The sequence below is a fragment of the Argiope bruennichi genome, chromosome X2 (genome assembly GCF_947563725.1).
Source record: "Argiope bruennichi chromosome X2, qqArgBrue1.1, whole genome shotgun sequence".
NCBI classification, from domain to species: domain Eukaryota; kingdom Metazoa; phylum Arthropoda; class Arachnida; order Araneae; family Araneidae; genus Argiope; species Argiope bruennichi.
In genome coordinates, this window is record NC_079163.1 from 46,729,064 (window position 1) to 46,751,500 (window position 22,437).

The 22,437-nt window shown below is 27.1% G+C and overlaps 1 protein-coding gene across 8 annotated transcripts in view; it reads right to left on the reverse strand.

Moving 5' to 3' along the window:
• The window catches only part of LOC129960302 (cyclin-dependent kinase-like 4), a 76,382-nt gene that overhangs the window by 43,249 nt on the left and 10,696 nt on the right, over nucleotides 1-22,437 (reverse strand). For 2 of the 8 annotated variants that reach the window (XM_056073631.1, XM_056073629.1), the window contains exon 2: nucleotides 16,305-16,512. The exons of 1 other annotated variant lie outside the window; for it this stretch is intronic. In XM_056073631.1, the coding sequence (XP_055929606.1) occupies nucleotides 16,305-16,468 (164 nt within the window). In that variant the 5' untranslated portion in view covers nucleotides 16,469-16,512. Of the gene's footprint in view, nucleotides 1-8,675; nucleotides 8,979-16,304; nucleotides 16,592-22,437 lie in introns of those variants that run through there. 5 more of the 8 variants (XM_056073635.1, XM_056073634.1, XM_056073630.1 and 2 more) reach the window with 5 other exon arrangements.

Sequence of the window (22,437 nt, forward strand, 5' to 3'; positions counted from 1 at the left end):
ATAGTGAAACTACAATGGTTGCGAAACTAAGTGTTCAAATGACTTTTTGAACGTTCAAATATATTCCTAAAAACTTCAAATTAATCACATTTTTTTTAACAATCGATATGTCTCTTAGCTTTTTTGTCCATACCGTGCCTAATAATTGTTATTAAACAGAGAAAAAATGTTAAAAATCTGTTATTTGTGAAAAACTAAAGAGTGTATAATGTATTAAATGTAAATATCTATCACAGCTAATGACGTCAGAAGAATGCTTATAAAATTGCTTCTAACATGTTTTTGATTTTTAGGAAAAATAATTTTATTCAATTCATTAAAATTTTCTTTGTGTAAACAAACAATTTGTAGATCTTAGACAGTCAAAGCAATATTGACAGTAAATAAATAAACAAAATAAATTCGTGATTTAGTACTTTTGGTTCTCCTTTGTTAGGAAATAGCAATGATTTTTTTTTCAATACTTTAAATTCTTAATAATACTTCTGAGTTACAAATTTAAATATGCATGAACTCATTTACATATTTTAATGAATATTTTATATATGTTATTAATTTACTTTAATCACCATTAATCGCAACATCTAATATATATCAATCTGCCAGATAGTGTGTACAGTTATTAAAGCCTGCCGCTAATTCCTATTCTGTTGTTTTATTCTTCTTTTAAATCAGTATAATTTGAATGTTTCGTTCAAAATACCCGTTTACATTCTCATTAGGACTAATTATTGTAGTTATAAAGAGATAATTGTTTTTCAATACTTTAAATTCTTAATAATTCTTCTGAGTTACAAATTTAAGTATACATGAACTCATTTACAACGAAAAACTTTTATATATGTTATTAATTTACTTTAATCACCATTAATCGCAATATCTAATATATATCACTCTGCCAGATGGTAAGTACAGCTTTTAAAGCCCGCCGTTAATTCCTATTCTGTAGTTTTATTCTTCTTTTAAATCAGTATAGTTTGAATGTTTCGTTCAAAATACCCGTTTACATTCTCATTAGGACTAATTATTGTAGTTATAAAGAGATAATTGTTTTTCAATACTTTAAATTCTTAATAATTCTTCTGAGTTACAAATTTAAGTATACATGAACTCATTTACAACGAAAAACTTTTATATATGTTATTAAATTACTTTAATCACCATTAATCGCAATATCTAATATATATCAATCTGCCAGATGGTAAGTACAGTTATTAAAGCCCGCCGTTAATTTCTATTCTGTTGTTTTATTCTTCTTTTAAATCAGTATAATTTCAATTTTTCGTTCAAAATACCCGTTTACATTCTCATTAGGACTAATTATCGAGTTGTAAAGAGATAATGACCTAAACCCGACAGACGTATCATAGACTTTTTATTCGCGAGATACATTACGATCATCTGAAGATGATTTTTATTCTTCTTTTAAATCAGTATAATTTCAATTTTTCGTTCAAAATACCCGTTTACATTCTCATTAGGACTAATTATCGAGTTGTAAAGAGATAATGACCTAAACCCGACAGACGTATCATAGACTTTTTATTCGCGAGATACATTACGATCATCTGAAGATGATTTTTATTCTTCTTTTAAATCAGTATAATTTCAATTTTTCGTTCAAAATACCCGTTTACATTCTCATTAGGACTAATTATCGAGTTATAAAGAGATAATGACCTAAAACCGACAGATGTATCATAGACTTTTTATTCGCGAGATACATTACGATCATCTGAAGATGAAAATGATTTTAGGAAGGTTAAAGTAGCTCGATATAAATTATATAGCGTAATGAAGCCCGAAAATTGCATTAATCAGCACAGAACTATGTTTAAGTTGTATTATCTTTTTAACAAGATCACATCATGCGCAAGCTTTAAAATATTTAATCGGCTAATAGTTAAATAGTAGCACTTGACAGATTCATTGATAACGAAATAATAATGAAAATCAGATTTCAACAAATTCGAAATTAAAAAAATCAGATATAAGAATAATTATAGCATTAAAAAACAACATTTTTTTCTAAGAAGAGCAGTTGTGACATATTTTTAATATTTAACAGTTTTAATAAACTATAATTTACATAATAAAGAAATAAATAGTGACTAAATTTGATAAATACAGTAGCAATTATTGTTTTAAAAAATTGATAATTTTAAAAGCAATATTATAATTAATAAATAAGAAAGTAGTTTTCATATTAAGTAAATTGTATACAGTACTTAAGTATCTTACGTACCTACTGTATACAATTAACTTAATATTTAAGAAATTTATATCATAAAACTGTAAAATAAGCAATACATTTTGTATCTAAGGCTTTCAAGGAGGTTTTTTTGCATCAAGGTTAAGGAGGTGATTAATTTTTTTTTACATTAATTTGATTGAATATATTGTATAGAAGAAAAATCCTCAAGGGAATTTTGACTTCAAATGGTCCAAAATAAATTTAAACATAGTCGATATTTGAAAATTACTTTTAATATGAAATTCAAAAGGCCAGCGGAAATATTCGAATTACTTATAAATTCGAATTAAAATTGTTCAAATTAGCTAAATTCTACTGCATTATTCAGCAGTCTTCTGGGCACTGAATATTTCATAATTCATTTGATTTGCAGCGTCTATGTGGGTTACTTACCTAATTATAACATTAATGCGGTTTACTTACGTTTATATGCGTTTATTATATAACAATTCTTTAAGTGTTTCAAGTAAATTCTGTCTGTCAGGAGTTTAACGTCAGTTCTTTTTTTATAACAATTCAAAGCCGCCAGAAAATCTTCAAAAAACTAGGAATTCAGCTCTTTTGGCGGTTGCATATTTTTTAAAAAGCTAGCTTCATTTTGTATTTGTCTAGAAACACTGAGTCACAAAACTGAAAGTGCAATTAAAAATACGATAATATCATATCAAGAGAATTTCGTAATATTAAGAGGAAAAGGTTGAAACTCTTATCTTCATGCAAAATGATTTTTTTTCTGCGAAAAGAATCATTTTTCCCAGAAAAGAATGAGAAATCAAAAAGAGCGATGTAATATCATCTAAAGAGAAACTACTCTAAGCTAACGTAAGCCTAAATACCATCCAAAGAGAAACTATTCTAAGCTATGCCTAATCTTTTCAGATATTAAGAAGAATAGCATTTATTAGCTTATCCCGCTACAATGTTTAAATTAAGAAACAAATCGCTGGTCCATAAAATAAAAAGTGCTATTATTAAAAGCATTATAATAAAAGTAATTAGCAGTACGTAGGTCTACATTTCGAAATATTGGAAGAAAAAGAACATATTTATGCAATACATAAAGATGTGAACGAATTCTCTTATGAGAATTTATGCTTTTGTATACAAAGACAGCGGTTTCTTGTTTTAAGCCTAGTTAATATAAGCTTTGGGACTGGTGGGTTGCTGATCAATGAGATCAGACTCCACCAAAATTCTGCTAACTCCAAATTCGCTTAGAGCCAAACTGGAAAAAGTTAAAATCGACATATTCCACTCTCTCCTACTAATGTAGAATGGAATCTCATTTGTGTGTGCGTATGTGGGGGAGGGGCACCACGAGTTCTCTGATGAGAAATTACCGATAAGTAACCCTACTTGTTGATGGGAATAGTATTATTGTGTGGTCGAGATATCTCCATTTTGAAGATGGGATATACCACCTAAGAGTTCCTTGTCGATAACGTTCCTTAGGACTCCAACCTCAACCGTCTCTTGTGGAAACTGCGATCATTCAAATTACCTCGGAAGTTTAGTTTGGCTTAGTGAGGGATTTAGGCCTCTTGTGGCCCTACGTAGTTCACTTTATGAGGCCTCTTTTTTAATTATTATTATTTTTTTAAATTCCCCTTTAAATAAAGAATATAACATTTCAACATATTTTTAACTTAATGCATATGTTAATGATTTATTCTAGCTTCTTTTATTGACTATGTGAAAATATATCGTTTTTTTTTATTTTTAAATACTTATATAATGGAAAAAATGGCTAAAGAAATCAACCATAATTATTAGTTATTATTTCTTGCAAATGAAATAATTTAATCATTATGGTAGATAATAAAAATGTAATGAAATTCAAACAAATATAACAAAAAAAAAAAAGGTTATTTTGTAAATATGCCAAGTGAAATATAACAAAGAGTAAATGAACGATTAATACCCCAATACATTAAAACTAAATAATTAATTATACTTCATTTAATATTCTCAATAATTCATTGTGAGCAAATATTGTACGTCTAAGACTATATAATTTAAGGAATTCGTAATTTTAATGTAATATCATCTAATTCGTAATTTCAGGAATTTATATGTTTCAAAAGCAGGCTAATTACTTTTTAAAAAGATCAGCTATGACCTCCGCGAAGCCCAGCTGCCTTGTCATAAAAGTGCCTTTTTTGGAAATCCGCTATTGGGCAAGGCGGGGGATACTACTGCTACTTTGTTTTAGTAGTTTATTTATGCTTGCAATTATATGGAGTGGAAGTCTGGAGACCAGAGGATGCAGATTTAAGTATTAATTGATTACGGTTCAAAGTGAAGAGGTGCTTCCAAAAATATTTCATTTACAGATTCAAAACGGGATATTTATCTAACCTCACAGAATTAATATGATTTGTCGTCGAAATTCATTAATATACAAAACATTAAATTCATTTATATAAAAGCGGTTTTGTGAAACATATTAATGTCAATATAGAATATTTATCAATTAGTTTATAAGTTACTTTTATGCGTTGGAAAAATAATCAGCTTTAAAAATGCACTTAGAAGTATTTGTATAAATTACATACCATCACATCATAACATTTGATTATAAAAATTATTTGCTGATGAAAAATTAAAACAAAAATATAATTCTTCGTTTTATTATTTTTTAACTAAATAATTATAATTCATGAAAATTTTAATTTTGTATACTGAAACTGAAGAAATTTTTGAAAACTTCAATCTTTTTATACATTTTTAGACTTTTAGTCTTTAAAAAATCTAATATTTACCTTAATTTGATTTGTTAAATTAAGTGTGATAGTTTGTTAAATCTAATCTTTAACTTGATATGATTTGTTAAATTAGTGCTCCCCATTGAAATTATATGATCGTTAGTAGGGGAGGGTTTATAATTTTGAATTAAAGTAAGATGAGGGGACGGTACCAGACATGAACTGAATTAAATGAATGAATAAAATTCATTTACAGATTTTTTAAGGGTTGTTATTAGCTAAGCACTATTACTATCGAATTCTAATATATATATATATATATTCACATTCAAATAGAAGTAAATTAATCTCATTTTTATTCCAAAGTAAAGGCTAAGCTTAGGCTTTACAACATAACTATTATTTATGGTGGCGGTAATTAAGTTTCGCTTTCAAACGCTTATAAACTAAAAATTTAAATATTCAAGAAATTTTTAAATATTTATAGCAAAAAATAAAATTTTTATTTCCAATGACTTACTAAATAAAATTTGATTCGTATATCCTAATTTGAAAATATTACGAGTACGCTTTTTAAAATCTGCCTTATAGACGTTTTTCAAAGTGTTTGATAACTTCTGTAACATATATTTGAGTCAAAACTGTGCCTTAACAATTAGTTTGTTAACAAAAAGAGGTAGAGTGTTGAAAAAAATCGATAAATATTTTTAGAGATGTAATTACAGAGATATTATAAGATATTTTATTTATGAAATTGTTGAGATAAAGAAGTGCACCGAAAAATAGAATTTGCATGGATGACAATGTGATTCAAGTGATTCATCAATGTGATTCATTCTTCTGAATATTGCTAAGTAGTTTTGGTTGTACAGTATTTCTTTAATAAAAAGAAAGTAACGATTCATTCCTTTATCATCAGATCTAAATTGATAATTAAAATTCAGTTATCATTGACGATTCTTTTGATTCATTCAATTATGTTTGATTTAGTGTTTAATGTGCTATTATGGGCACCATCATCAAATAGTACCACTGATTATTAAGAAACTTGACTACTGTATATCTAAAGATTCGTGAAATCCGAGTAAAATAGTTATTCCGTTATCATCTCTGATCTAGTTGCAAAAATCATGAAATATGTTTTCGAGGAGAAAATTCAATTCTTAAGATAGACTAAAAGGGTTAGATATAGTTTGAATATGGGATAACTCTGCATAAACTAATAAATATTGCAAAAGAAGAAATATAGCTCCTGTATTTCCCCTAAGATTTTAGTATTCATTTAAAATAAATTAAAATGCAATTGGCAATCTGTATGTTGGTCAGTTTCAGACTTTCCACAAATATTTTAAAGCATGAGATCTTATAACAACTGGTTTGCAACAAATCATTATGCATTAGTCAGAAGATAAGAAAATTATATCCTTTTAATCAATAATGGAAAAAATGCTAATGATATTTTATTATATGAAATCCCCGTGGAAAAATCATAGAGCATGGTTATTTTATTAACATAGATCACTCTAACAATGGTTAATGTAACATGTTCTAACAATATTTTGATAATGAAATAGCAAGTTTAAGAGTGAAAGTTTTTCAATAGCTTTCAAAATTTGGGAATCTGTGAATGAGCCTATAAAAAATTATCCCATTGTATCTTCAATATGAATTAGTATAAAAATCTCAGATACAATGAATCTTTCACTATGCTAAAAAAATAATTAAAAAAATAAAGAATAAAATATTAATACTGGTACGACGGAACTATCAATACCACTATAATTCTCATATTTTTATAAAAAAATGTTTTAAGTATTAAAAGGTCTACATAGATAACTAAATCTTAGAGTCACAAATAACCTTTTCTGTAACATTTCTGACAAAACATTTAGTGGAAAATTCATTTTTTTTTTCTGGAAGGAAAAAAAAAGTAATGCCCGTAACAAAAGCCGATGAATTATTTCAGAATGTAATTGCTAAGACTGTTTTGAGATTAGTTTTAAGCAAGCGCATTAAACAGAGATAAAATGATTTAAATTAAAACACCCATTCAAGCGAAACAGTAATTATTGCAGGAAAAAAAACTCAGAAAAAATTAACTGCTATATAGCCCATTGGGATTTAGAATTTTTGTTTATAGAGAAATCTGTTCTCAAAGGGAGAGATAGAGAGTTTATAAATGCACTAAAAAACACGTCAGTTTTGCTGGAAATCAATTTTTCAGTCGAAACATACAAAAGATATATTGATTCTGAATAATTATAAAAAGAAAGACTTTTTTTCTATCTTTTCGTTGCCTTTAGCTGTACGAACAACACCAACCTTCAAACTACAATCTGACGAATTTTGAAATGCTTATTTACTCTTTTATTCAAAATTAAATATTGACACTAATTACTGCCCATTATTAAGCTTCTGATTTTAATGTTAAAATTAAGTATCATCATATATCAGATAAATATTTCCATCGAATCAACGAATGCGAGTTAAGCATTTTATAATTTGATTTTGGAATATTACTTGGTGAATATAAAATTTTCTGGACTCTATAAGAAATGCCCCTTTCAATAAAGTAATCACTAAATACTGTGATCCTTTCTTTACAAATTTAATTCTTATAATTTGGAATAATGGGAATTTAATGAAAAGAAAATTTAATCATCTGCGTACAAAATATACTCATAAGAAATAATCTTCCGTTTTCTGTCATTATTGCCCCCTAAATATTGATTTAAAGAACCAAATAAATTTACCAATTTTTATTTTGATAATAATGAGCAAGTTAAATTCTCCTGAAAAAATCTCACATTTCTTTAATTTAAATATGATGTATGAATTAAAATTCTTAGCGTCTTAAAAAAAAATGCAAGCCATTAACGCTATGACTTACATTGTTCGATTAAAATTTCATGATTATTAAAGTATGATTATTAAAGTTTGATCAATATTATGAAAAAATAACAAATAATTCAGAATCAAGTTTAAGAAAGCAATGAAAAATATTATTAAATGATAAAGTCGCATTTGATTTGAAATTGAATTTTCTTTAAAATGTATGATATTTTGAAATTAGCTTTAATATCAGTTTAATTACTTTAACCGTTAAACGAGAAAATGTGCTATTGTAAATAATTATTCATATACACTTCGGAGACATCTTAATCTAGATTTTTAAATATGGTTACATGATCTTAATCTAGATTTTTAAATATGGTTACATGATCTTAATCTAGATTTTTAAATATGGTTACATGATCTTAATCTAGATTTTTAAATATGGTTACATGATCTTAATCTAGATTTTTAAATATGGTTACATGATCTTAATCTAGATTGCAATACTCTGAAATATTGTTAAAAATAATAATAGCAGAAACTTGAAATCTTCTGATATTAAAAAAAAAAATGCATGCAACAAAAACAGAGAAAAATTTCTGAAGCCTGCCTTATACTTACTTTACCTAAAAACAATTTAAAAATTTTCACAATCAAGAAAGCGCAAAGCAATTTGAAACTATTGCAAAGCACGGTTTCTATTTATAAACAAACGTAGAATTAATTTAACTTCAAGAAAGCATTTAAAAAATATGTAACAACAATTCAAATCTATATAAAAAAATTACTAATTCATTTTTATAAACAAAATAACAGGCCATGCTAGAAGCTTAAGAAGAAGACAGCAATGCCTGCGCCGAATATTCTAAAAACACACAGACCTTGAATTTGTCCACATAGCAAAATGTGGGCCGGCTTAGCCGCCTAAGCATATCGAAGTATTTTTAACAGGTAGATACTTGAACTTTTCCAACTAGCCTATGGGTTAGAGACAATCTGTAATGAAATTGCCCTTCCAGTTTAGTGAAATAAATCTCCAAAGGTGCAGTCGAGTTGTCTTGCAGGTGCTTTAGACCTAAGATCCACTTACCAGCTGAGGTAGTCTTGTTCTTATTCGTAATTCGCGCTGAATGCTGATAGAAACCAACAAGTGAAAAGTAAAAAACGATGGAATCTCATCGCCGTGGTGTCTTAAAAGGGAAGGAAGGCATAAACACGATAGGACACGTGACCTCTGAGTACCGAGATCCCTTGCGCTTGCAGCTTTGTTGCTTTACTTGGTATCCACAGCAACCTCCTTCTGACCGATACATTAAGTTGGAGCTTACCAGAGTGTTAGATCTCAATAGAGTACTTCGGAGGCTCCACCCATATATAAATAATCATTTATTTATAAATCTAATTAGGTAGCACAGGTTTGAGTGCTGAAAATGAAAGAAATGAGAGAGGTCCTCACCTGTTTGATAAAGGACAAAAAAAAAAAAAAATGAAATCTGGAATTTTAAAAGTTATTTTAGAAACACTTGGGTTATGTTTTTATTAGAAGTTATATATTAATTAGACATCAGGTGATTTAATTTATATAAATAAGCAACTTACTGAGTCCCCATACAAAAATACTTTAAACCAATAATCTTCAACTTGCAGGATGCAGTCAGTAACTTAGGAAAATAATAAAGAGATAATGTAAGAAATTGAAAATAAAGAAAAAAAAATCAAGAAACTAATTACTGAAATTAAAGAAAAAAATAATAAATGATGAAAATTATAAAATAAACAATCCTTAAAAACAGGCATCTACATAAAAAATGATTTAATATTTATCATTTAAATTTTAAAATTCTATGGAAAGGTGACAATATTCATCAAAAATAATTGTGATGAAGCTCAACAATAAAAATTATGTGAAAGTGTGATCACAGAGAATAAAATATTGATATTCCATGCATTCACTGATACTGTGATTTCTAATTCGAAGCAGGGAAATTAACAACAAAGTTAAAACCACATGTCTGAGTATTAGTTGTATGTGTTTTATTTTGATTTACAGAAGAAATGAGCCTCATAATGGAAATTGCATCAAATTTCTATTGTACATAGCATATTTATTCTAGACTAATAAGCTGAACATAATTGCGTAATAAAATATTGCTTATCAGTTAAGTGCTAAACCATAACAATGATAATTCAAAGCTACAACTATTTGCATTTATGAATGATGTAATAGGCATTAATGCAAGTCATTGGTTTAAAAAATGCTTCATAAAATTAAATACCTTACATTTCAATTATAGAGTATTATTACTCAAAATATAAATTGATAGTATTTAAAATTAAACTATATCCATTTAATTCTCAACAGTTTCAAATGCATTAGAATCGTATTCATAACCATTTAACAGGTTGAAAGGAAACACCCTACAATTTTCCATGTATTGTCAACTCGACTTATCATCAACCATTGTGTGAATTAAAAAAATGTGGGAGCAATACCGTTTGGGAAAATGTTTTTCTTTCCTTTTTTTCAGTTTAGGTGTTTATAGAAAACCTTATAATTACACATTTATATACAAAGCTATATAGAAAGCTACATTCTGTGAGGAAAAAATTCCAGGAATTAATATATATATCTGATAATATTGTGCAGATAAAAAAAGAGAAAAAAAGCAATAAGTGACAAAGTGACGTAACACAAATTAAGTGATCGAAATTTAACATCATTATCATAGGATTCATTCAACACTTTACTAAGGAATTTAAAAGTGTTTGAGCTCATTAATTAAATTGAGAGGAAAATCGAGTTTATTATATTAGATATTGCCATATTTTGCTTCCATCATTAACTTTTCAGATAAAGCTTCTTTAGCTCTCTGATTTAGCAGGAAATAATATAGATACATTGAGAATCAATGCATTGTCAGAATATAATAAATTGTTTAAGGTCTCTGAATAAGGTGCATAATACATAAACATGTTTCAGATTTCAAAAATGCATATAGTATTTTATTTTTTGCTCGAATTTTATCAGCAATGGGCAGTTAATTTGAAATCAAATCAATGAAATTAAAACTAATTAAAGGCTTCATCATGTTGAGTATCCAATATGAATCAAAAATTTATCTTTCTAAACATACTTTATTAATTTGATAACTTGAATATTTAATAAAAATTTCAATTATTTTTTGCTTTTCTACTGAGACCATTTCTTCTTTTTTTTTTGTTTCATGGCATCAATCGAAGTCAAACTAAAAAATTATCCCCAAATAAATGATGTCATCAAATATTGGCGACAATGAAGTAATTTAGTATACATTGTAGCCAAATATTGGCCCCCATAATGATGCGTTAATGTCGGTGTCGTGCTAAAGAAAAAAAATTCCCCTAAAAATAATGTTTCACTTCATATCATTCTAAATAAATAATTTCCACATTTCTTTTAAAGATAAACATTCTGAAAAACATCGAAAATTCGAAATAACATCTGCCAAAACATTTCGATAAATATGCAATAAGAATAATAAAACTAATGTATCATGGCAGATATTTTTATCTTTTTCAATAATTTGCCATGTTTTTCATCAGTAAAGATACTTGTTTATCAAGTAACTGATGCAAATACATTTAATATAATCATCGCATCAATCTATTTACTTTCGACTTGCAGGTGCTATTTATTTTCAACAATTCGTTTGTAGAATTGCTTTACCGATCATAAATCGCATAAGTAGAAGCAAATATCCTTTTTTTTTATTATTATTTCGGTTGCATGCAAATATCGGCGAATGTCTTTTCACACGCGAATTTTCGATTTTCTTTAATTTCTAGTTGGTACTCTTTTATTTTTTTGCAGAGAATTTTCTGACAACTATTTTAAGCATACAAAGGGTGTAAACACGTTTTGAAAAAGACATTTTTACGGTGATATAAAATACATGAAATTAAAAAATAATTTTGATATTTTCAACGTCATATCCATTTTTAGACTCTCCTATTTGCTCATCACGATTTTCACCACAATAGGACTTTTATAAAATTATAAAGTCAACTTTTTTTGTAAATATATTCCTTAATTTTTAGAACTTTCACAGAATTTTTATCTATTTCTCTCATTATCCAACCAAGAAGCAAGGTCTGTGTTTTTATAGAGTTAGAATAGTTAAATTATATGGAACTGATTTAGCTTTTACTAGAATATGACTTTCTAAGTTTTCTTGAAATGTTTTATTAGATTTTGAAATATTATTGCTCGTTTTGTCTGTTTACTTTTGGCATTTTTGCTGCATTTATATACATTTTTTGGCACGATTTGTCAATAATGAAGACAGTTTTCTTGTAAATAAATTTTTCTTAATAATCTATATCGAGCCTTTCATTAAATCGAATGACTAGAGAAAAGGTAAAAAGTTGCATATATTTTAATTGGATTTAAACTTTTAATAACTATTTTTTATTCATAATTAGTAAAGAAGTATTTTTAAATTTTGGAATTGATACTTAGGTTTTGGGATTTAATAAATACCAAAATATTAGAAATAATCAAATATTTAAAAGTATAGATTTTCTTTTTAAATATTTGACTCAATTTTCGACAGAAAAAGAAAAATAATTTCTTTGTGTCACCCATTTTGTGGTTTCTCTTATTAACGTTTAATGTTGTTGTTTTTTTAATTTATAATATCGCTTTCATTTTCGCTTCAAAACTTGCGGATATAATTTTAAATGCTTTTAATTTTTTATACAAATATTTTTTTTTCCAAAAGTACAGATACAAATATTTTGAGAAAATTTTTTATTATGCGCCATTTTGTATCAGAAAATCATTCTGATGATTTTTTCTAATATAAAATCTATTATTTTGATAAATGTCTCCATATTTGAATATAAATGAATTTTAATAAAAAATTAAATTCTTTCTCTAAATGCAACGTTAACTGCTTTTGGAGACTTTCAATATAATTTGATTAAAGCATTAAACATATAGTTAAAATGTGTGAGTGAAGTAAAAATAGAAAATTAAAGTCAACTTTATATTTAATTTTTAATCACAAGAGAATAGTTTTCTCAATATGATGTTGTTTTTGAATATTTAACCTTTATCGTATCGTTTTTATTTAAAAATTGTTTTTATACTTTATTTTAGTGTTTTCAAAACAAAAATTTTATATGTGCCGAATAAGAATTTAAGTATCATAGTAACAATTTTTTAAAAATTTTAGCAGACTTACAAAATTGTACATTCTATTTTGTATCGATAATTATACTCTACTTTTATAAGAAAAATCAAATTAACGAAAATATACAAACTGCATTTTAATTTTAATCGTCTCATATCAATTTTTTAATTTTTATATATTTAAGAAATAAGTTGCATTTACATTTTTAAGAACATGCAAAGTATGAAAGATTGAAAAACATGACAAGGGTAAATAAAGATAGTTTGACCTCTTTCATGAACAGATAAATTTCCTTTTTAAATAACCAGTTGTTTTATACAGACAGAGGTAAATACCCAGTTTATCCCAGTTTGAACGAAAAAAGAAAGGAATTTTATAAAAATCGAACTTTGAATGATAACAAAATTAATAGCAGATGGTGCGTAATGAGCAGATGTCGATTATATCAGGTGTTGACAAATCAGCATGATGATATCGTCATCTTGCTTTGTTTAAAACAACGAGGAATCTGATCGATAGTAAGAGACAAACGTTCCATTTCATTATTTTTAAGTAACTGTAGTAACAAATCATATTTGCCCCTAAAATTAAGAACTCATTTTTCAACTCTAGTTAGTGTATAAAATACCGTATGCAAAATTTTTATCAAGTTTAATAGTAAAATAAAACTTAAAAAGGCATATAAAGAAGGAAGACTCTCGAGCATCACTCTTCTACTTGAAAAGATATACTTTCTTAATATTTTACCTATTATAAATGCTAAAATTGCATTAAATAATACTAGAGAAATTTATTGATAAATAAAAAAAGTTATCAAACAATTAAATTTATTTGAAGGCAATATGTAGCATACATAATACTTATTATTCATGCATAAATATCGCGTAATATTCCGAAACAGAAACTTACAAGGAGTTTTACATGATTCAGACGTGAAGAATTTTTAAAAAGTTCATTAAAACTTCACAATTTAATAAGTTTCACAATTAGGTAATTGTTTATAATTTAGTCAGGACTAAATAGCGCTTTCACCTATTTAGAACAGTGACATTTAACCATTCATCAATTTATGAAAATTTATCTTAATAAAAGATTTGCTTTGAACTATAAGTAATAGTAGTTAAAATATATTGTCACGATTTTAAGGTTTTAAATCGTTTATGAAACTTCAGAAATGTAATAAATGTTATTTGAAAAATAAAATATTTTAATGGACTAGTTGAGGGAAAAGATGCTCATAAAATAGTGACAAGCTGACAGAATAAGCATCAATAATACGTTGCCGAATATCCTGTAATGCATGGGAAACGAATTTTTTAACGCCTCGTAATTTTTATTTTCACTATAGCATGAGTTATTGATTGAAAAATATGTATCATTTGTCCATATTATGTCTGCAAGAAACATTGACTTAACCTGTGATTCATGATAAAATTGCACCATGCTCAATTCACACATGCATTTAGCTAGTACCGATGAGACCAGGATTTAACGTTCGTTTCCTGAATAATTCCAGATTTCCCGATTTTTTTTAATGGTTCTGTGATCTATTTTTAACATTGTACTTTAGGAAATAGCGATCAAACAGATGTGAGATTTATCCGCTATATTCTTAAAAGGTATCTTTTATTTGTAAACAAATGATGTTCTATTTTGAATTTATAGGTGGCATTTTAAAAATCCATTCCATACCGTATTCGAGATTAGAATGTTAACTCCGAATTTCATCATAATGTGGTGCTGTGATTAGCCATTTTAATATTTTTTATATTCACTTTTATGATTATAGCTGTCGCCGATGGGTGAGTCAGAATTTTAGAGAATATTTTGCATTATATATATGTATGTGTGTGTGTGTGTGTGTGTGTGTGTGTGTGTATAATATACAGTAAAATATTAATTTTACTAGAAATATCAAGAAATTATTTCACCAATTGTTATTATTTTTTTCGAAGCAGAAAAAAACATAGGCTTGTTTTTCTCAAAACAATTCTCTCTGTCTGAATGTCCTGCTTCGGAGTTTCTATTTATTCATAATGCATTACAAAAAATAGCTTTTACATCTAATTAACACCAATTTTATTTCTCCACATCAAATGAAAATGTTTTAATGTTTTCAATATTTAAAAATATTTAGAGTAATAGAAATTTTACTTACAGAAGAAGTTTTGAACTTTCTATCAATAATGTAAGAATTATTTAACGTCCATTATTGTGTGTTTGAATTGCATAATTCGCTTTATGAAAGAAAATTTTATCTGTTATCAATATTCAGTTTTGAAGTAACATGAGAGATATACAAGGGTCAAATTTATTAATTTAAAATATGGGCAGATGAGGGCGACAGCTGAACCAACATTCTGGTGCTCTGAATTGCTTTCCAAACATGCGACAGCAGATGGATTTATGCGCTGCCATAAAATCAACATTTATCGACCTATAGATAATTATATAACATTCTACCATGCATTTTTTTAAAACAAACCCTTTTTCAATATAACATTTTAACCGTCAACTGTAGAAAATTTTGAAACATTGTTTAAATGCAACATTTGTAGAAAAGTTCCAAATATTTTTAAAATAGTGATTTGTTATTTATATGCAATACTACAATATAATTCAAACCTATTACAGTACGAGGTAATTATTAGCCCTGAAAATAACGGTATCAAGAAGAAAGATTAATTTCCAATCTGCGTAGATAGCTGGATGTATGGATGGATGGTTGATTCCATATTGAATACTTTTAAAGATAAATTCAATTGCCATCTGGTTAACCTATTAGCATTATCTAATTTTAAATTCACACTTCTGAAAGCGCAATTTTAAAGATAGATTTCCTACCGGCTGGTTAACACATTAGATAAGTTAACGTGATTTCATCTTAAAAAGAAATCATGGTCGTTATCCCTAATGTTTATTCCTAACATTATGGGTAAAAGTCTGCAGCTTATTTTTAAACATTTCTTAGAAACTATCCTTTCTTGGTAAATTACTATATGTTTCTAATAAAAATAAAATTAGCATTGAAATATGAATTATAGATATTTCGTAAAGTAAAATATGATTAAACATTTATAGAAATAATTTAACTCAAGTGATAGCTTAATTTTCAAATAAATATCAGGATGGTGGCAAGTAAGAGCTAAATATATGTTATTGCTTTGTAAATATTGTTTTTAATTTTTAATTCGGCTATTAAATGTCATAACATTAATTTTCTTGAACCAAATCCCTAAGTAAAGATAATTAATTTTTCATAGTAAACACGTTGGCGAAAGAGATAAGTTGATTTCTGATCAGATTTTCAACAGTTGAATTAATTTATTTACTCACCTAAAGGGCACAACAACAGGTGGCGTTTTGATTTTAGGCCTACGTGCACCAAACAGAAGCATGTCCCACAAATCAAAGTCAGACATCCTACGTTCCTCTCTAACAGTCGAAGATCTAAATGTAAAAATTTCAGGATTTTCATCAAAGTCTTTATTCCCTTGCATAAAGCTCAAGTAGTGGGCGGAGCTTTCTGTCCGAATTAAGTACCCTAGATAAAATAAAAGTGGACGTCAAATAATTATTAATATATTGTGAAAGGAGGCAAGGTAAAAATATCTCAAGGGGATATTAATGAAAGCAGTTTGATGACCCAATAGTCTAACTAGATCAATATCGACTTAAAAAGTATCAACTGAAGGTTTAAGGTGGATGATTTCCATCTAAATTGTGCGATTATTTCCGAATTTTGAGGAATAGCACAGTTTTTTAAAAAAGACTTTCAGATGGTTTTTTTTCTTTTCATTTTAATGGTTTCCTTAATGGTTTAATTCCTTCCTTATCTTTGTATATTTCGACTTATTATGTCTATTTCTTGGCATTCTTTCTATAAGAATAGATATATTAAATTTATTCCCGTTATTTATTTCGATTATAATTTAAAACATAAAACTCAGAATAAATAATTAAAACGTAGTGAAGAAACAATACAGGAAAAATATATTGTACCCTGGTTTTGCTTTTCATAAAAATGAATTCACTGCAAGAAAAAAACATTATTTTCGCTTGATTAAGCTATTTATACCTTTCATGCAACATTTTCATCATTTATTTATCATAATTTATGCAAAATATACAGTAATAGAATAAAAGCAGAAGAAAAAAATAGAAAATTTTTATAAGGTTATGCTTAGGGGAAATTTTTTATTAATGATTGAATTTAATCCTTAAGAAAATTTGTATTTCCAGTTTCCAGCACGTAAAAAATGTACAAGTTTGGTGGAAATGGCATTTGTGAGCATTTACGAAGCAGCTGAACGTGTTGTATTTTTTCCTCGTGTTGTATTTTTTATGTTTATTATACGATTGAAAGCATAAATCACTTGTTTCAGCTACACAATGTGTAGCTGAAAATGTAGCATAGCTAGCTATACGAATGAAATAAAATTGCAATTATGCGTGTATATTGTATCTAATGGTTGCACATGGTTGTAATAATGCACATAGTTGTAATTTTATTTCGTTTGTATGATTTTCAGCAATAATGGAATCATCTTTTATCCTTTTAACGTAATGCATTTGATATTTTTCTCTTTAGAAAAATCTCATTCAATGAGAATGGGTGATTAATTCCTTTTTTTAGAAGATATTAAAATAATTTAAACTTTAACTTAATCGATAAAAACTGTTGGCAGATATTGCACTTTATATTAAATGAAAACTAGTTAACTATTATTGAGCAAATAAAAGAAAACTATTATTAAGTAGGTTCCATTCTTCAAAACTTTTTTCGGTAGAATTTTCTGACTATTAACTTACAGAATGCTTTTTTAAAAACATTTTTCATCAAAATGATGGGTGTTTTTACTATCCATATTATTATTAACTCATTTTATTAGCTAATGGAATCTAATTTGAAATTGCTAGATATTAAGAATAAAATGTTGCCTTTTATGAAATCTATTTCTAAAAAATCTATTCGATAAAAATATATATCAATCTAATAAATTAGGTAATGCTCTACAGTTTAATTTAACGGAACCCTCACTGAAAATTCGACGAATATGCATATCATATTATATATATATGATATACATATTCGATATGATATACATAAAAATGCATATATGATATACATTTTTGAATGCATATATGATATACATTTTTGAATGCATATATGATATACATTTTTGAATGCATATATGATATACATTTTTGAATGCATATAAATATAAATAAAAATGTGAATAAAAATACATATATGAAAATGCATTTTTATTCACATTTTTAATCAACTGATATTTAAATTCGTACTATACTTGATCAGATATGTTATTTTGTATAAAAATGATCAAAATCGTTGAAATGAATTTTCAAAGAAAACCATTGCATTGATTTTTTTATTTTGCTTATGAATATTTATTAATTCTATAAATCATGAATATCATTTTAAAATTTCACTTGATACTTTATACACTTATGGAATAAGTTACTTTATTCACCATTACGAAAAGAAGAATTTCAGTTTTTCATTTTATTCACCATTGAGATTTCATTTTTGAAGTATTTCAGTTTTTCATTTCTATATTTCATCTTCTTTTAAATACATTCTATTTTGCATCAGAAAATAGTTCTATAAAATTTTTCTAAGCAAAACGCTGGATTTAATTAATGCAATAAATATCGAATTATATTAATTTAACAGAATTTAATTAATTTTATAAAAATGTAGAAAAGGCGAATGAGTTAAGTGAGCTGAAATATGAGTAATTTATTTAGAAAAGACAAATTAGATTGATTTCTATTATTGGAAAAGAATAAAAGCTAATAAACAAAACATTTTCAGATTTTCTCTAATTGTATTTATAATTAATAGGTAATTTAGAAAATCATAAGAATGTTTTTGCTTCATCATTTTTAATTGGTTATTTCCTATTATAATAAAACTGTTACTTATCTTACATAAACACATCAATTATTTTTATTTTCGAATCAATTATATTTATTGGCTTTTAGCCAATCTTAAAGCTGTATAGAAAGCATACTTCTTCAGCACTGAAAATTTGCCAAGAAAAAAAAAGTAAGAACTCGAATCTCTTATTCGTTTTTATGATTAATTAAGCATCGTAACCATTATATTGATATTTTTGTTAGATGCATCATTCAATCAAATCTGGAGATAAAGTTTATTTGATTTTATAACTCCTGCAGAAATAATATTAGTGATGCTACAAAAATAATAAAATCTACTACAGAAATAAAGCTGTTGGCTGCTACAGAAATAATAAAATCGATCTTCTAACCAAAATGCTTCATAGCAGAATGTTATTAGATTCTAGCTGAAGGGAAATAATTTAATCAAGAATCTTGTTAATAGACCTATTAGAGGTATAAATTCTATTTCTTCATATCAAAAGATGCAATTTCTTCAAAATTAGTTGACAGATATTACATAGACAAAATTATTCAAATGCTGAAACGGATTTCAAATTATTTTGCATAATTGAAAAACGTGGTCTCATGGAGCTCATGGTCACAAACTTACATTAAAGAAAAAAACAAGAGAACTGGACGCATTTACTGCCGTAATGAAATTAAAAAAAATATTTTCAAATTTACAATGGTAAAATAAGCAGTACATACTATTTGTTATATTTTTCATTATCGCTATGAAAAAAAAAGTGCAGCAGTCTTCTTGGCAGTGCACACCTCTTTTATAATTGCGTCCATTGCCATGCTCTTCTTATGTAGAACTTAAAAATTTGAAACTTGCAATATTTTTACAGAAGTTGAATTTTATTTTAATAAGAAAAAATAAAAATTCAAGGACTTATAATTATTTCAAAAATTTCAAAATTATTTACAAAATAATACAGGAGTTTACATTTTATATCAAAATTGTCAAAATTATTTTTGCAGGAAACTCTTTTTAAAAAAATTTAGAAGAGGTGTCTCCACATTAAGGAGAAAAAAATATGCATTTTTGAAATTTTTTTAGTTTTATTATTCTCTTGAACATGTGCAGACAATTTTAATTACGGTAAAACTTTTAATATAAATACGTATTTCTATGGCTCGTCACTTGCATTGAAATTCAGTGCAAACTAATTCATCTCATTGATCAATATTATAAATATAATGATTTTTGTTTAACAAAATAAACAGATGATTCAAACATATAGTGCACCATGCATCTCTTTGCTGTTCTTTTATCACTTCTATCTTCAATGATCCCTAACAAAAAAAAGTAATTATCATAAAGATTTCAGAACAGATACTTACATAGAAAATTTCCGAATAAAAATTCCCATTCTCTTTACTAGACTCACATTACGATTTAACCTTTAACGAACTTTCAAGATACTTAATTTAGAATATCACGATGAATACCAAGATAATACTCAACGGAAGCGTTAATCGCATTCTTATTCCAATCGTCAAGCTTCCTTAGAAGCCATAAAAAGAATTTTAGCTATCATTCGCTACTGCTGGCCAAAAACGTGATGGATGAAATCTGTGCAGGTTAGTCCCTGGTTGACTTCCACTTACGTGACAACGTCTGTTTCTACTTAGGGTGTGGTCTTTTTTTGTTTCTTACAGTGTTCCTTCCGTTTCCTCCCACCCATGTTCACATTACAAGTATCGATCTTGAGGTTACTCGTTTAAGAGGTAGGACTATATTCTGGAGAATAATGCATGAGAAGCTCACGCATCCTGATTTCGTAAATAAAGCGCCTTATTAGGGTCTGGGAACAGGAGCAGAAGGTGCTTTAGGGAAAAGAAAAATGCGGAAGTAAGCACCTTAAATGTGCTTTTACGTGACAGCGAGAAGTTCTTTGTTTCTTTGCGGTTATTGGGAAAATGTCCACTATGATGGGTTTTAATTCATTCGCACTTCTTTTATGGAAAAGAGTGAGTTGAATGAGGTCAACTACTTTTGAGGAAAGTAATATAACGTTAGGAAAACATTTTTCTCACAAGTTTTATATTAATAATGTGTAGTTAACAATTTTTCAGTAAATTTCAAAATCATTTCGATTGGTTGTCTGTTAGCCTAATTAGAGGGAAATATCGCCATGTTGGTACACAATATGGGATAATCCAAAATAAAGGTTTTAAATTTTTGGAGCTTACAGCTCACTTAGAATGAAGCAACTGAAATAGATGAATCCAAAAATTTGAAGAAAAAGGAAATAACTATTGAAACCAAAACAAGAAAAGATATGTTCTCTCATTATAAATTTATAAAGAGTACTTTTAAAAATAGATAAAGGCATGCAAATAGTGCACAAGATATTTTGATATTCATTTGATTTTTGATTTGAGCAGATATGGAAAAATAATATCAAACATTGCAAGGTCGAAAAGCACTGACCTAAAAAGATTGGTATAGAGTAGGTACTTCCCCTCTGGTCACTTTTTGAGCAGTATAGAGCAGTACAGTAAAAAGTGGCTTTTATGTAATTTAAAACGCTAAACATAATGATGAACTTTCTTCACTTTTAATTGGTACGGTAGTGGTTGATTGCATGGGTCTGAAATTCGATCTAATTGAAGATCTTACGAATGGGGCCAGGATGCGAGTTCAGTCATTCACGGCCATCATGAATCACACATGATTACGTTGGTGATTCATGCAGTAACAGAATGAAGTATAGGCTCTGGAATTGCCTTTGTCATCTTACAGCTGTTCAAAATTATTAGGTTTATCTCAAAATTACTTTCAAAGTAGGATGCTAATGTAATTATACCTTAAAAAAAGAAACTGTATATCCAACTATTTTATCAATACTTATCTCATATACGGAAACGTAGAAGAGAAAGGGGAATATAACATATGCCTCTGCTCAATATCATTACTAATATTCCGCTATTTAAACTTCAGAGCTATTTTGATAAAATAGCTCCGAAGCTCTAAAATAGCTCTGATTGTTAAAAATAAAATCCTGTTTCGAGGACATGCAAGAAGGAGAAATTTTTCTTTTTTCCGATTTTTTTATACTTACTACATCCTTTTAAAATTATTTCAGGCCGTGAAAGTAGGTTTTTTTTCGAAAGTTTCTTTTCGGATCGAAGAGGAAGCTAATTGCTTTCCTATTATCTTCCTATTCAAGGTTGCGAGTAAATTTGGAATAATTTTATTATATTGGATTTCATGTTTTATTCAATTCTTAGCCAAGATTTCATATTATTTTGTCAAAGTTTTTCAGTAGAACAAAAATTGTCTCACACTAAAAGCAATGTCTCGCAATTTAATATTTATGAAATAATTACATCGTTGTTTTTGACTCCAAATCGCATATTTATATTCATCATATTTTTGCCATATCTAACTAATTTTGAATAAACTGATAAGTAATAAATGAAATGATTTATTTATAGCATTTTTAACTTTAAGTAGGAAATTTCTTTTTAATTAATAAATTGCAATATCAAGTAATTAGTTGAAATTAGAAATTTAAGTTAAATATTTCCT